Genomic DNA, 13726 nt, shown 5'->3' on the forward strand with positions numbered 1-13726 from the left:
CCTGGTGGTTCAGTGGCTTCGAGTCTCAGCTCCCAGTGCGGGAGACCAGGGTTCAATCCCAGGTCAGGGAACTAGATCCCAGGTCAGGGAACTAGATCCCACATGCCACAACTAAGACTCAGTGCAACCAAAGAAATAAAAAATACTTTAAAAAAAATGGGTAAGCTTATTTATAGATGCAAACAAACCAGAAAAATAACCAAAAGAGGGTGAATACCTAACATATGTTATGCATTATACTTGGTACTTTAAAAATGATACACCATTTTGTTTGGTTAAAAAGGATATACCATTTAATCACTACAATCAGACTCCGTACACTAGGAATCATTAGTTCCACTTTACTGATGCATGATGGTAGAAATGAAGGCTTTTTATACTCAAGTTCATGAAATTAGCAATTGGTAGAGACAAAACTCAAATGTAGTTTATTTGACTCTAGAATCAGAGCACCTGAAAATAACTTTTGGCTTTTTATCTGTGAAAGCATTTATATATTATTCCTAAAATATTGAGAGTATGTTTAACAATTATTAGCTACAGTCAATACAGTTAGTTCTTGGACAACAGTTTTCTTCTGTTATATAAAATTAAGAACTGAGACCTAAATTGGCCTTACCCAGTTCCTAGATGTATGGTGTTTTCCTTTTCCCAGCAAAGGAAGCAAAGATGCAGGTGGTTATTAATAGCTCTTTATAACTAGAGTGTTAGATTGTCTGAGTAAATATAACTTTCACACATTCAAAGAGGAAAACATCAGGGACCTATTTAGGTCTTGATATGCATGTGGAAACGCATTAATGCTAATGATCACCATGAACCTAAGATAGATCCTTGTTACTACTAACATGTAGGCAAACTCATGTTTATAATGCTCCCAAGTTTTTCCATTTCTCTAATCTTCTTAGAAAATAGCTTTAAAAAATACACTCAAGAATTCTACATAGTAATTTCATTCTGAATTTGAATTTGATTAATATCTGAAAGATGTAAGGTTTGCTGCGAAAACTTATTCTTTATGTGTTAAAGCATACATTTTTCATTTTTTAAAACATTAGAAGCAGTGTAAAAACATTAAATGCAACATATAAAGTTATTACTATAAATCAGGGTTTGCAATGCTCTACTTGCAATACATTAATTTTGCTGTGCTGCTAACCTAACTTTGTTGTAAAAAAGTAGTGACATGCTACTCTTACTTCAGGGACTTAAATCCTGGTTTTTCTTTCTGAAAATACTGGACTTAATCCTCATCACAGTAAATGTTCTTGCCCATTTTGACTTCCCTTTTCAGAGTCCATTTCTTCTCCACCTAACATTTGTTCATTCATTTTACCAGTTCATGATGCATACCATGTGTCACTGCTGTACTTTGGGACAAACAGGGAATAATCCTTTTATTAAAGCATATATTTGGGGGACACATACTAAGGCCAATACATACATTGTTTATTTAATTGCCTTAACAGTCCTATGAGGTACGTATCATGTTAATATATCCCTATTTTATAGCTTAAGGAATTGCTTGTCTCCATGAAATTAACCAGGTGAAATGTGTGCAAACAACATAAAGAGGAACAACTCAACATGCTAAAATTAGTGGTGTGCGCCTGAGTGCTGTGGGATTTCAGAGAAGGAGGAGATTGATGTGGTTTGGGGTGTTCAAGGATGACCACATTAAGGAAATGGGAGGTGAGATGGTTGTGAAGAACAGAAGAGTAGGTAGAATTCAGATAATTGGAGGAAAGAGAGTTAGAGATTAAGGTCTCAAGAGATAGCATGGGGAGAGATTCAGATGTAGTATAAATGTGATTCTTATTTGATATTGCCCAGGGATTTGGTCTGACAGAGTGTAATACTGGTGAGATGTGATGCCGCTCAATGCCTATCTGAAGAAATGTGGATTTTGTCTTTTAGGTATTGGGGGACTATTAAAGATCTAAGAAGGGAATTTGGACCATGAGAAATGGATTATAGGAAGAACGTGGACAGACCAAATAGAGAAGCACATGAAGGCTAGAGACCAACCAAATGTAACTGAGTCTTCCTTATCTGAGGGACTGGAATAAAGGAAGATGAAAACATCTAAATATTTCAGGTGAGGTGTCAAAAGTATGTCAACCTGTAAATATAAAAGAAAAGCCCAAGTGTAGTTTTTCTCTGATTCATGCTCTCATTTCTTCAAATACTCTTTCTGACTCAGGACCATTCTAGGATCTGTGGTGAGAAAGTGACCAAAATTCCACATCATTACTGCTTTCAAGCAGCTTATGATCTAATGGGGAGAAACACACCTGCAGGTGACTAAGTATAATGTGAGAGAGAATGACCCTCAGAAGGATGAGTGGTAAATCCTGAAAAAGAGAAGGTCAGATGGCTTCCTGATGGAGATGGCCTTTAAGAATGTGTGTGATGTTGTCAAGCTAGGAAAGAATAAGAGGCTTTCCAGGTAGGAGGGAAACAATGATCAAAGGCAAAGGAGGATAAAGGGTTAACAATCTTTCACGGCTGGGGCATATTCTGGGAAGTAGTATTGAAGGCAAGATGGGGTTAGATCATGAAAGGTGCCAAATCAACTGAAATGCTGACTCATTCTGAAAGCAACAAAGAGATACAAGGTTGAATATGAACTGAAGAAGGGAAGGAAGTTATCCATTTGCCCTGTGTTTGGAAAACAACTTCAAACAAACTTTGTTTGAAGAATGGATTAAAGAAATTGGGTATCGAAAATAGGGAGTCTAGTAAAATAGGTATTGTAATAGCTCAAATGAAAGATGAAAATTTAAATTAGAAGAGTGAAAAAATGAGCAGATTAATAGAAGTGGTATTTAGTATTTGTGATAGTGGAATTGACAAATTCTTTAATTAGGTAAAGTGTGTAGGAGTCAAAGATGATACCATACTTTCTAGCATGATCAGCTCTTCAGAGTGGGGAAAAACCTTCTGAGGGTAAAGGATATGTTAGGTGACTTAGAGCCAGAAAAACATCTATTTGTGCTTTATTGACTATGCCAAAGCCTTTGACTGTGTGGATCACAATAAACTGTGGAAAATTCTGAAAGAGATGGGAATACCAGACCACCTGACCTGCCTCTTGAGAAACCTGTATGCAGGTCAGGAAGCAGCAGTTAGAACTGGACATGGAACAACAGACTGGTTCCAATAGGAAAAGGAGTAGGTCAAGGCTATATATTGTCACCCTGCTTATTTAACTTATATGCAGAGTACATCATGATAAATGCTGAGCTGGAGGAAGCACAAGCTGGAACCAAGATTGCCGGGAGAAATACCAATAACCTCAGATATGCAGATGACACCACCCTTGTGGCAGAAAGTGAAGAACTAAAGAGCCTCTTGAAGAAAGTGAAAGAAGAGAGAGAAAACGTTGGCTTGAAGCTCAACATTCAGAAAACAAAGATCATGGCATCTGGTCCCAATACTTCATGGCAAATAGACGGTGAAACAGTGGAAGTAGTGGCTGACTTTATTTTTTGGGCTCCAGAATCACTGCAGATGTTGACTGCAGCCATGAAATTAAAAGATGCTTACTCCTTGGAAGGAAAGTTATGACCAACCTAGACAGCATATTAAAAAAGCAGAGATGTTAGTTTTTCAACAAAGGTCCGTCTGGTCAAGGCTATGGTTTTTCCAGTGGTCATGTATGGATGTGAGAGTTGGACTATAAAGAAAGCTGAGCGCTGAAGAATTGATGCTTTTGAACTGTGGTGTTGGAGAAGACTCTTGAGAGTCCCTTGGACTGCAAGGAGATCCAACCAGTCCATCCTAAAGGAAATCAGTCCTGGGTGTTCATTGGGAAGGACTGATGTTGAAGCTGAAACTCCAATATTTTGGCCACCTGATGCGAAGAGCTGACTCATTGGAAAAGACCCTGATGTTGGGAAAGATTGAAGGCAGGAAGAGAAGGGGACGACAGAGGATGAGATGGTTGGATGGCATCACCGACTCAATGGACATGAGTTTGAGTAAACTCCGGGAGTTGGTGATGAACAGGGAGGCCTGGCATGCTGCAGTTCATGGGGTCGCAAAGAGTTGGACACGACTGAGCGACTGAACTGAACTGAGGTGATTTAGATTTTATTCCCAAATCTGTATTAGTTAGCTATGTGGCATTTTTCACTACAGTTTCCTCAGCTATCAAATTACAGTCAAGGAATTGTTCCGTGGTATAACTTTCAATTTTCAAATTCTGTGATTCAATTCAGCTAAGTCCTTCCCACTACTCCTTACAGCTTTAAACTCAGCAGACTATACTAGGAAGGAGCTACTTTTAAATTCTAAAAGACTACTCTATCCACTGATATGAACTTGGTTAAATTCTACTGTTTAATAGATTTGTAGACTTGAGTAGGAAATTCAGAGATCTTTTCCTTACTTTCAGTTAGGAATGAAATTTGTGTGTTGAATATTCAGAAATAATAGAGACATTTTCTTTGTCTTCTCTTGACAGCTTACTCCAGTTAATAACAACACTTTTTATCAGAAAATGTGCTTAACCTGTTTAAAATTTATCTATGCCAATGTCTGTTTGTTCTGCTTTAATTAAAAAAGAAAAAATGGTACCTGATATAAAAGAATTTCATACTCATTCTTAATAAAAACCTGTTTGTTGAGACTATTAATTTTAAGGCAGTCTCACAGACAATATGGTAGTCTAAAACCAATCCGTATTCTCAGAGTTTGCAATTTAATTTGGAAAAAACAACACATTAAGTAATGACACTCTATAGCATCTACAGCAAGTTTAACTGATTTGTTCTATAAGAGTTCACTGGAGGAAGATATCACTACAGTTGGATAGCTAAAGAGGAAGGTCTGCCAACAGCTTGATCTTAATCAGCAGGACTTAGGTGGGGAGAAAGAGATGCTCCATGAATAGGCAACTTCAACCATTAAAGATGTCTTATTTCAATTCTACATGTTTTAGCATCCAAAACGATGCTAAGGATAAGAAGAAGTAAACTTATGGTTGGGAAGAGATACGTGTTTATTCTCTAAAATGCCAGAGTTCTAAACAGAGGATCACCAGTAAATTCCAAATTACCAACTCCAATTATTTGCTCAGGATTCTTTCAGTTGCAGTCATTAGAATCTTATATGTTCCAAACTTTCTTTCTTTGCTGTCTGGCTATTTAATATTTTTCCATCTCTTAGTCTTATTTCTTTTAATGAATTTGATTTTTCTTTTTACCCACCAGAAGCCCTGGTGTCAGCTTTCTACCAATTTCAATAAATACACTCTCAATCATAAATGTTTTAGCCCATGATGTTAAATACCATCTGAATATATCTACATGGCTCTCAAATCTTTCTCACCCTGACTTCCTGGGTTTCAATTCCTCATTTCCAAAGAATACATATATGTATATATAAATTTTATATAAAAATACTTGTCTAAAGACAAGGTCAAGTTCTCTCAAAACTGGGTCTCTTTCTTGTTTATCTAGAAATAGTATTTGCCATGTTCTAAACACGCAGATGTGTAATCTTGAAGTCATTTTGGTTTCATTACCCAGAAAATCTATTGGTTGCGAAGAAGTTAGGTTACAAATTTCACCACTGTCACTACTCGAGGACAGGCTTTTTTTGTCGCTTCACACCTGAATAACTACAAGGATTTTCAGTTGGCCTCTCAAAGTCTAGTTTTTATTCACAGAAATCATGGTAGTTTAACATGCCCCGAACTCTTTTCTCTGTTGCTTTACATTCTCCATTTACTTTTAACTTACGTGTCCAGCATCATTTCCCATGAATTGCCTCCTAGAACTCCCTGATTCAGCCAAATCTTCTTACTCACTATCCTCTGAATGGATATTACAATTTGCTTCCTCTGGCCCACATGCTCCTGTCCTGCTAGAAAGGCCTTCCTCACTCCTTCATGACTACTAAAGATGAACTTAGTCCGAATTTCACCTTCTTCAAGAAATCTTTTCTGAATATTCACCTCATAGAATCTCTCATATTTCTGTAATTTGAAATAATTATGATTCTTACCGTTTGTGGCATATTTGTCACATATTTTCACTTATCACTTATTATTTTTTTCTTGTGCATTAGTCGCATCTTCCAAATTAAATAATAGTCACATCTAAGACTTCTGCCCTATCTTCTACCATATGTGCACACAAAAGTGAATAGATACTCGGGCCTGGTGCACTGGGAAGACCCAGAGGAATCGGGTGGAGAGGGAGGTGGGAGGGGGGATCGGGATGGGGAATACGTGTAAATCTATGGCTGAAGAAAAAAAAAAAGAAAAAATAAATCCTTGAAAGAAGCTGGGAAAAAAAAAAAAAGTGAATAGATAGAAGACACTGAATGAATACTTATTAATTTATTTATTGACTGAATATATATGAACTATAAGTAATAATAAGTGGTATGGGAAAAAGGATATCTTAAGGGTAGGTGAAGGAACATTCAAAATTGATTTTTAAATCTTCTGAATAGGAAGCATTTTTATTAACCTCACTTTAGACTTCAAATGAATAAAACAGCTAGTAAATTGTCATTCTGTGGAATAAATTTACTTTAGTGACACTTTAAACACCTATAAAGTTAATGAAATTAGAGTTTATTTATGCTTGAGGTTGAAATTTAACATTTGTCTTTAACAGGAAGATAAAGCCATTTTTGATCCCCTGAGTTGGGACATTATAAAAAGTATCTAATTTATGGTAACTCTTTATTATTATGCTCTAATATGAAGCTATTTTGTCTGGTTTCTATTTTACTTGGTCATGGTACCACTGCAACACAGAATATTAAAACTAGAAATATTCTTAACAAGAAACCAATGTAACCTATTCATTTTTCAGATGTGGAAACCGAGTGTCAAGAAGGGTAGCTGACCTGCCCAAGGTCACAGTCTAGTTATTGTCAGAGGTGTAGCTAGAAATTAGGATTGTAGGTTCCTAATTCTATACCTTTTCCATAATCCCATAGTGTACAGTTTCATTTTTGTACCTCACGTCGACATTATTCAGATGAAGGAAAATTTGCAATAGTTTTTTGAAATTATTATTTCTCTTATTTTTCATCTAAGAATGCAAATTATTGCCTGGTAAGTTATTAATAAGAGCATTCTAAATAGAAGCACAGCATGAACCGTCTATTGTGATGTGTTTCAACATAAGGGAGATATGAATATCTTAATTATTTACATTTCTAAAGCTTCTTAAAACTGTGACTTTTTTCCATTGGTGAGTTGAGTGGAAATAGCTATGTGCTTTTTTTTCTTTTTTTTTGCTTTTGTTTTCGATGATTAACTTATACTGGGCACAATGGTAATATTTGCCATGGTAGTATGAGGGATTGTTTGAAACACAAAACATACTTAGCCTTATCTAGGAAAAAAGAGATAAACATAATGAGTCAGTATACATTTGCACTAGTGACACGCGAGGGTGTGAGGGGAGATGCTGTTCAGTTTTGGGGAAAGAACATGAAATGTCACAATTGTCCTGAAACTCTGTTCTATAGCAGTAGTAGAACAAACCAATGCACCATCTATTACTGCAATTTTTTAGCTTCATCAAAAAAGAAGATACATTTTCTATTCTCTCTAAAACGTTTGCCTGGAAAATATTATTTAGGGGAACTAGAAGGTACTGAGAAATAAAATGGAGAAAGAATAGAAAGGAATTCAGACGATCAAGTTTTGTGAGGAATGCTCACAGAATTTTGGTTTGTCTTTCTACAGAAACATTTTATAATCTAAACTACACCATATCATTTGAATCTCAATGACTAATATTAGTGGTGACTGGAAGTGCTCAGTCGTGTCCAACCCTTTATGACCCCAGGGGCTGGGATGGTTTCCCGGCAAGAATACTGGAGCTGGTTGCCATTTCCTCCTCCAGGGGATCTTCCTGACCCAGGACTAGAACTCGCATGTCTCCTGCATTACAGGCAGATTCTTTACTGCTGAGCCTATTACATTACAATTTTCAAATTATATTCAAGCAGTCTTTTAAAATAAAAATTACTATCAAAAGTTTGCCTAACTAATGCTTTGAAAAGTTGTTTTTTTTTTTTAAATCCAGTTCAGTTTTCTCAACTTTCACAGGCAAATTAGGGGTTTAAGAATAAAAGATATATTTGCTGAATAAAATATCAAAATAGAGAATTCTGATTTGAAATCATCAAGAGCCTTGTAAAAGTCTGACTTAATTGTTAAGTCATGGACATACAAGTGGATGGGTCAACGCTCCTGCTCCTGACTCACTGCATCCACATGATGCAGGGCGAGCATGACCTTGGCGTGGTAAACTCACTTACCTGTACCATTGTTAACTGCGGTCTGGATCGTGGCTTCCGGCCCCATAGTGTCATAGTCTTCCTTCATTTCTTCTGTGGGGGAAAATTCTCTTTAGCATTTGAAAATTGTAGAAAAGCTTACTATACTAAGCATGCCAACCACAGGAACAAGGAAGATTCTTTTAAAGGAAACAGAGAAAAGGCTTGTTGTAAACCTCTAAACAATAGCTTTGTTCAGGCAATTCAATGAATCCAATGGTGCTGGCCGCACAAGAACTTATTTACTTTAAGCATTACTGCAAGCTGTGAAAAACAGAGGTGCTTATTTGGGGCAAAAGAAGGGCTTTTCTTCTGGTGGCAGTTCTAGTGACAAACAGGGGGAAAGATATTATTTTTTCAATAAGAGTCAAAAGCAACTAAGTATTTGCACTGACAAAAAGGCACGCTGGCTGCTATAGCTCTGGTAATGCTGGATGGCCAGAGGCAAGTCAGAATTTCTTATTTTATTTTCATGTTTTATTCCTCTCCTTGAAGTAGCTATGATGGTGCTAATCTATGCAAGCAAAATTTAAAAAAAAAAAAACCTAATTCTACATACCAGAGCTTGAAATGCCCAGTTTATAAAAAAGCATCCCAGAGGTACTGAAAACACCTGTTTCACTGTTTTATATAAACTTCTAAAACATATTTTCTTTATTCCTTTCCTTACCACTCCATAAATAACTTTCTTCCTTACCATTTATTTCCCAGTAGGGAATCATAGTCATTTTTGAGGAAAAACATATAGGTGTAAGAACAGCTCAATGTTCTGATGAAGATGAAAATATGTAGCACTGAAGTTGAAGATCTATAAATGACAGAAGGTCATTTTCTAAAATTATAATGTCTTTAATGGGAAGAGTCTAGAAAGTAGAACTCTCGAATTTTCTGCCTACCAAACTAAAGAATATGTGAGGGCAGAGAAGGACAGCTAACAGTTTAAAATCTTGCAAGGAAGTAAATTTAACATGGGATTTTAAAAGTTGTAATTTTACAATAACAATACTAATGAGAATCAAACACGATCCAGGATAAATATCTCTCTGTGATAATCATTTTGTTTCAAACAAGAGAAACTTTATAAATAGGACTCTGTGAATTCCCAAATTTATCCTGACCATTTTTGCTTATCACATTTCAGTCATAATTATTTGGTAGAAAAACAGATTCTAGCAAATGTTACAGCAAAATTAAAATATATGTTTTATAAGTAGTATCCTGCAGCATATCTGTTCATGGGATCAGAATTGAAAAATCATGAGCCTCTTAAGGTAAAATACACATATATAAATTAGGCTAATATAATGCCCCTGGGCATAATACTGGTCAGATAATTTGAATGATATTTGTTTAAATTCTATGACCACTTTAAATTCAGTCTTGGCCCTGGACTTCTTTCTTATTTAAGAAACATTTTCACAGGGACATTTTGCATAAAACATTTAGGCGTTCAATATACAGCAATATTGTACTGTCAATTGTCATAATTGACTGGTTGAAAGGCTCCCTCATCTGATATTTTTATTAGTCTCTGCAAGGAATTAAATTAAGGTATTTCTGAGAAGTTCAGTACTAGATATAAATATAACTTTTGTGTCTTTCTTCCTCGCTCCTCTCATGTGATTTCTGGTAGCCAAGAGTCAGAAGAATCATAAGTTTTCCATCTGAGAGATCAAGTCACTGAGGGGAAAACAGTTAACAGCATTTTTTTTTTTTGCATAATAGTGGTAATGTTCAAGATTTCTGCTGCACTTCCTTCCTCATTGTCATTTTCTTATGAAAAAGTAAAGAGAAGTTACAGGGGGTGGTTGCTTCCCAAATGATTAAATGTTGCATATTCACATGTGTAGTTGGCACCTAGCGTGTCCTGCATTCTGTAGTAATACTTTAGCTACAACCCTCTTTTACCAAAGATTGTGCAACTGAGATGGTGTCATTTTTACCCAGAATGTACTTTGCTTCAATTTACTGAGCATCAAGCTTTTTGTTTTTTGAACATCAAGCTCAATTTATTAAAATGAAACACTAAGCCCTTTCAAGTATGTATTTGAAATGCTATTTATATGCCTATTTAATTAAGCTTCACAGGAATCCATATTCAGAAGGACATCATCATGTAGGTTAGGAGTATCCCCTCTGGATGAAAGGCAATCTTGGCTGTTTTTTTGCTTCATGCCTAACCTTAAACATTTTCCAAGACATCTCTTACTCAGCATACTGCATCTAAAACCACATAGTATATTTGTTTTTAAAGCACTTGTAAAAGTTTGCATCTTCCAGACCCTTGGGATGAAGGTTTGTGAAAATAAAGAGCACTTTCTGCCACAAGATGAAGAATCCTTGAATAAGCAGAAAGAGGCCAGATGCAGGTGATTTATTTAAGTCTGTGTCAATGATAATGATGTCATGGCTTCCAGCACACTGTGTCCACCCCATTGTGGGACGAAAGAATGTCAAGGACAATTCTAAACACAAAACTTTGATTGTGCTGGAACCGGAAAGGCACAGTAAGAACTCCACTGCGTTCTTCAGTGGAAAACCTGCATCCTGCAGACAAATTACAGAAAGCAGGGGAGAGCCAGCACAGGAGAGGGGGCTTATCTCAGAGTAAAGCTATGTGCCGAGGTATGGTGGCAGACAGGCAGGCACCAGGGATAAAACACTACTAAATAAAACAGCACCCGAATTAGAATTATTGTCTATATTGTGTGTTTCGAACAATAAATAAGAAAAATATTTTATCAGAAGAAAAATGTGTTATCTAAGAGGCAGGATAAACAATGAGTAGCTTTTTAAGACCAATTTCTTTTCATTAGACATCAAGGCACCACATCAGAGCACTTTTGGAACAATAAAAAAAAAAAGAACAATAAATCATTACTAATCATTAGAACCAGACAGGTAATAGCCGGGTAACTTTCTTGGTCCAAATAGCCAAATGAGATTAGGGATTTACATTTTATTTAATTATTGTGACTCCAGAATGCTAGTTTATTTACCATAAAGGTAAGAGCAAAGAGCAGCCTGTTCATTTGTATCACAGGCACCATTAACTACAGGTGATAATAGAGTCTCTAATGCATTCATATGGATGATTGTATATTAAAACATTCAGAATTATGATCCATGACCAACGCAAAAAACTGCCATGATCACAGACTACTACAGCTTGACATGGCTGTTTTGGCTGTTTTTCAATTATTGGTCTTAATTTTTTAAAATTAAACTTTTTTTTCCCAGAAGTTTGGAGCTGTACATTTGTTATATCGTTATTAATTATTCCTTTAAGGGTGGAAATTCTAGTAATTGGTCCTTACCCTTGATTTCTAGATATTAAAATTTAAAGCATCAGAACATTCATTCTTATAGCCCTGCATATCTAGTTCATTAACAAATATGAATAGCTAACACCAGCTCATTTAAATAGTATGTCTTACATGAGTTCTCGCCACACTCTGTTTCTGTCACACTGCTCCCAAGAATCATTGGCTCTTATTATACATGTAAATGGCTATCATAAAAATAAAAATTTCATTTAAGATTGTTAATGACTTCTGCAGCAGTCAGACTTCCTTTAATGATCATCCTCGGCCCCTAATTAAACGTATTTATCTTTCAAGCATCTTTGGCTGAGTTCTCCCTCATAGTTGAAAATCTAAAACCTTAAGTCTTAATGGATAGAACGATAAATGTTTATGTGTGGGATTGCTGATACTCGAGAAACCTTCACCGAAAGCAAAATTGGAAACAGAAAGAGTACAAAACTTGGCACAGTATGTTAAGGAACACGAAAAACAAATACACTACACTCAAACTGCCATCCGTCTTTTTTTTCTCCTTTTCTTCACATTTAATTTTCTTTAGTAGTGGAAGTGCTTTTATTATCTCCCTTCTAGTATACCAAACAATTACTCTGCCTACGTTCGATGTTTTATAGTCTGCGACATCACAATAGCGTATAGGTAGACTCGTGTGCTTACTTATTTCCTTCCCACCCACTTCACCTATTTATAAAAACGCTATTGTTATATATAGCATAAGAAAAAAAATAGTGGGGTAAATCATGATAGCTCTCATTGGGTCTTGGAACAGAGATTAAGAAGACACCAAGGTTTGAATTAGACGGGTCATTAAAAATTTTTTTAACAGGCCACCTTAGCAAGTAGAGATGAGCAGAAGGAGTTTAGGGGGATATGACTAATGATTAATTCTCTTTTATTTTGTTAATCATTTCACACCTTGGTGATGTTTCATCCTGAGTGAATTTTAGACCATGACATTTCCATTTTCACAGTGGCATCTAAAGTTTTAGATTGAACATAATTTACCTTATTTTTATTATAGCTGGCCTTGGACCATTTCTACTTCCCCAGAGATTCCCACCAAACAGCAAGAATCATTATCGAGTACTTAGCTGTTAAATAATAAGAAAGCTACCTGACCAGGTAGAAGTGTGAAATCACATTCACACTTAATAAAAGGGAATGATTAGATGGTTGAATTACAATAGGAGGTGTCAGACAGACACTGAAACTACATTAAACTGACATTATTTGGTTTGTATCACTATACAAAACTTTCAAATACATGTCAGTTGTGAGTTCTTAGGTTTGCTTCCATTTTCCATCTTGAGAGGGCACATCTTGATCATGTTGTATAAATTGGCACCTTGTGCATGTGGCGCAAATCCTTCACGTTGTGTGTTTAAAATGTAGTTCATATTCAACTTGCATCCAAATGGAAATACAATCCCTTCCTAAGATGTCAGGGCTGTAATGTGATAACACAACTATCATTTCATAATCTGTCACCAGCTTTGGTATCTCTATTCTGCGAGGGCTCTGGGAAGAAATATTTTAATGATTTGGTTGTGGATGTTCCACGAGGTAGGACGATTTGAGATGGCCCAGAAAAAGGCCAGGTTTTTTTAGACACTCACCTGGACCATCCACAGAGGCTTGTAGAATGTCGCTGCTGTGCCAGCTATGTTCCACTCCACCCTCTCTTATCTCATCTTCCTCTTCCTCTCGTGGCAACAGAGCTTGGCTCACGTGTGGGGAGGACTCATGGTTGGGCACGCTAGCTGGACTTCTCTCCTGGTCCAGAGGGTTGGCAATCCCGTCCTCCTCAGCAATCTGAGGCTTGTCCTCTTCATCAGTCTCAGAACCCGTGTCCACTACATTGTCATAGTTCACCACTGAAGACAGAGCACAGAACACATACTCTCTAAACACGCTGTTGAAAAAATATCAGTTGCCCCTTAATTGTTTAGTTAAATAGAAAATAATGAATATTTTCAAAACTTAATTACTCAACCATGTCAGGAAAATAAAATGAACGTTTTTCGTGTTTTAGCATTTGAATTCTTATTCAGCTCTAGCTGGGTACTGTTTATGATTTCAAACAATTTTTT

At 36.2% G+C, this 13726-nt stretch overlaps 1 protein-coding gene across 5 annotated transcripts in view; it reads right to left on the minus strand.

The window, feature by feature from the left end:
* The window catches only part of ZEB2 (zinc finger E-box binding homeobox 2), a 135339-nt gene that overhangs the window by 32643 nt on the left and 88970 nt on the right, over window positions 1–13726 (minus strand). For all 5 annotated transcript variants that reach the window (XM_043487657.1, XM_043487659.1, XM_043487658.1 and 2 more), the window contains exons 3-4: window positions 13253–13510; window positions 8296–8367 (exon numbers count right to left, since the gene is read on the minus strand). In XM_043487657.1, coding sequence (XP_043343592.1) covers window positions 8296–8367; window positions 13253–13510 — 330 coding nt within the window. The remainder of the gene's footprint in view (window positions 1–8295; window positions 8368–13252; window positions 13511–13726) is intronic.

The sequence above is a fragment of the Cervus canadensis genome, chromosome 15 (assembly GCF_019320065.1).
Source record: "Cervus canadensis isolate Bull #8, Minnesota chromosome 15, ASM1932006v1, whole genome shotgun sequence".
NCBI lineage: Eukaryota > Metazoa > Chordata > Mammalia > Artiodactyla > Cervidae > Cervus > Cervus canadensis.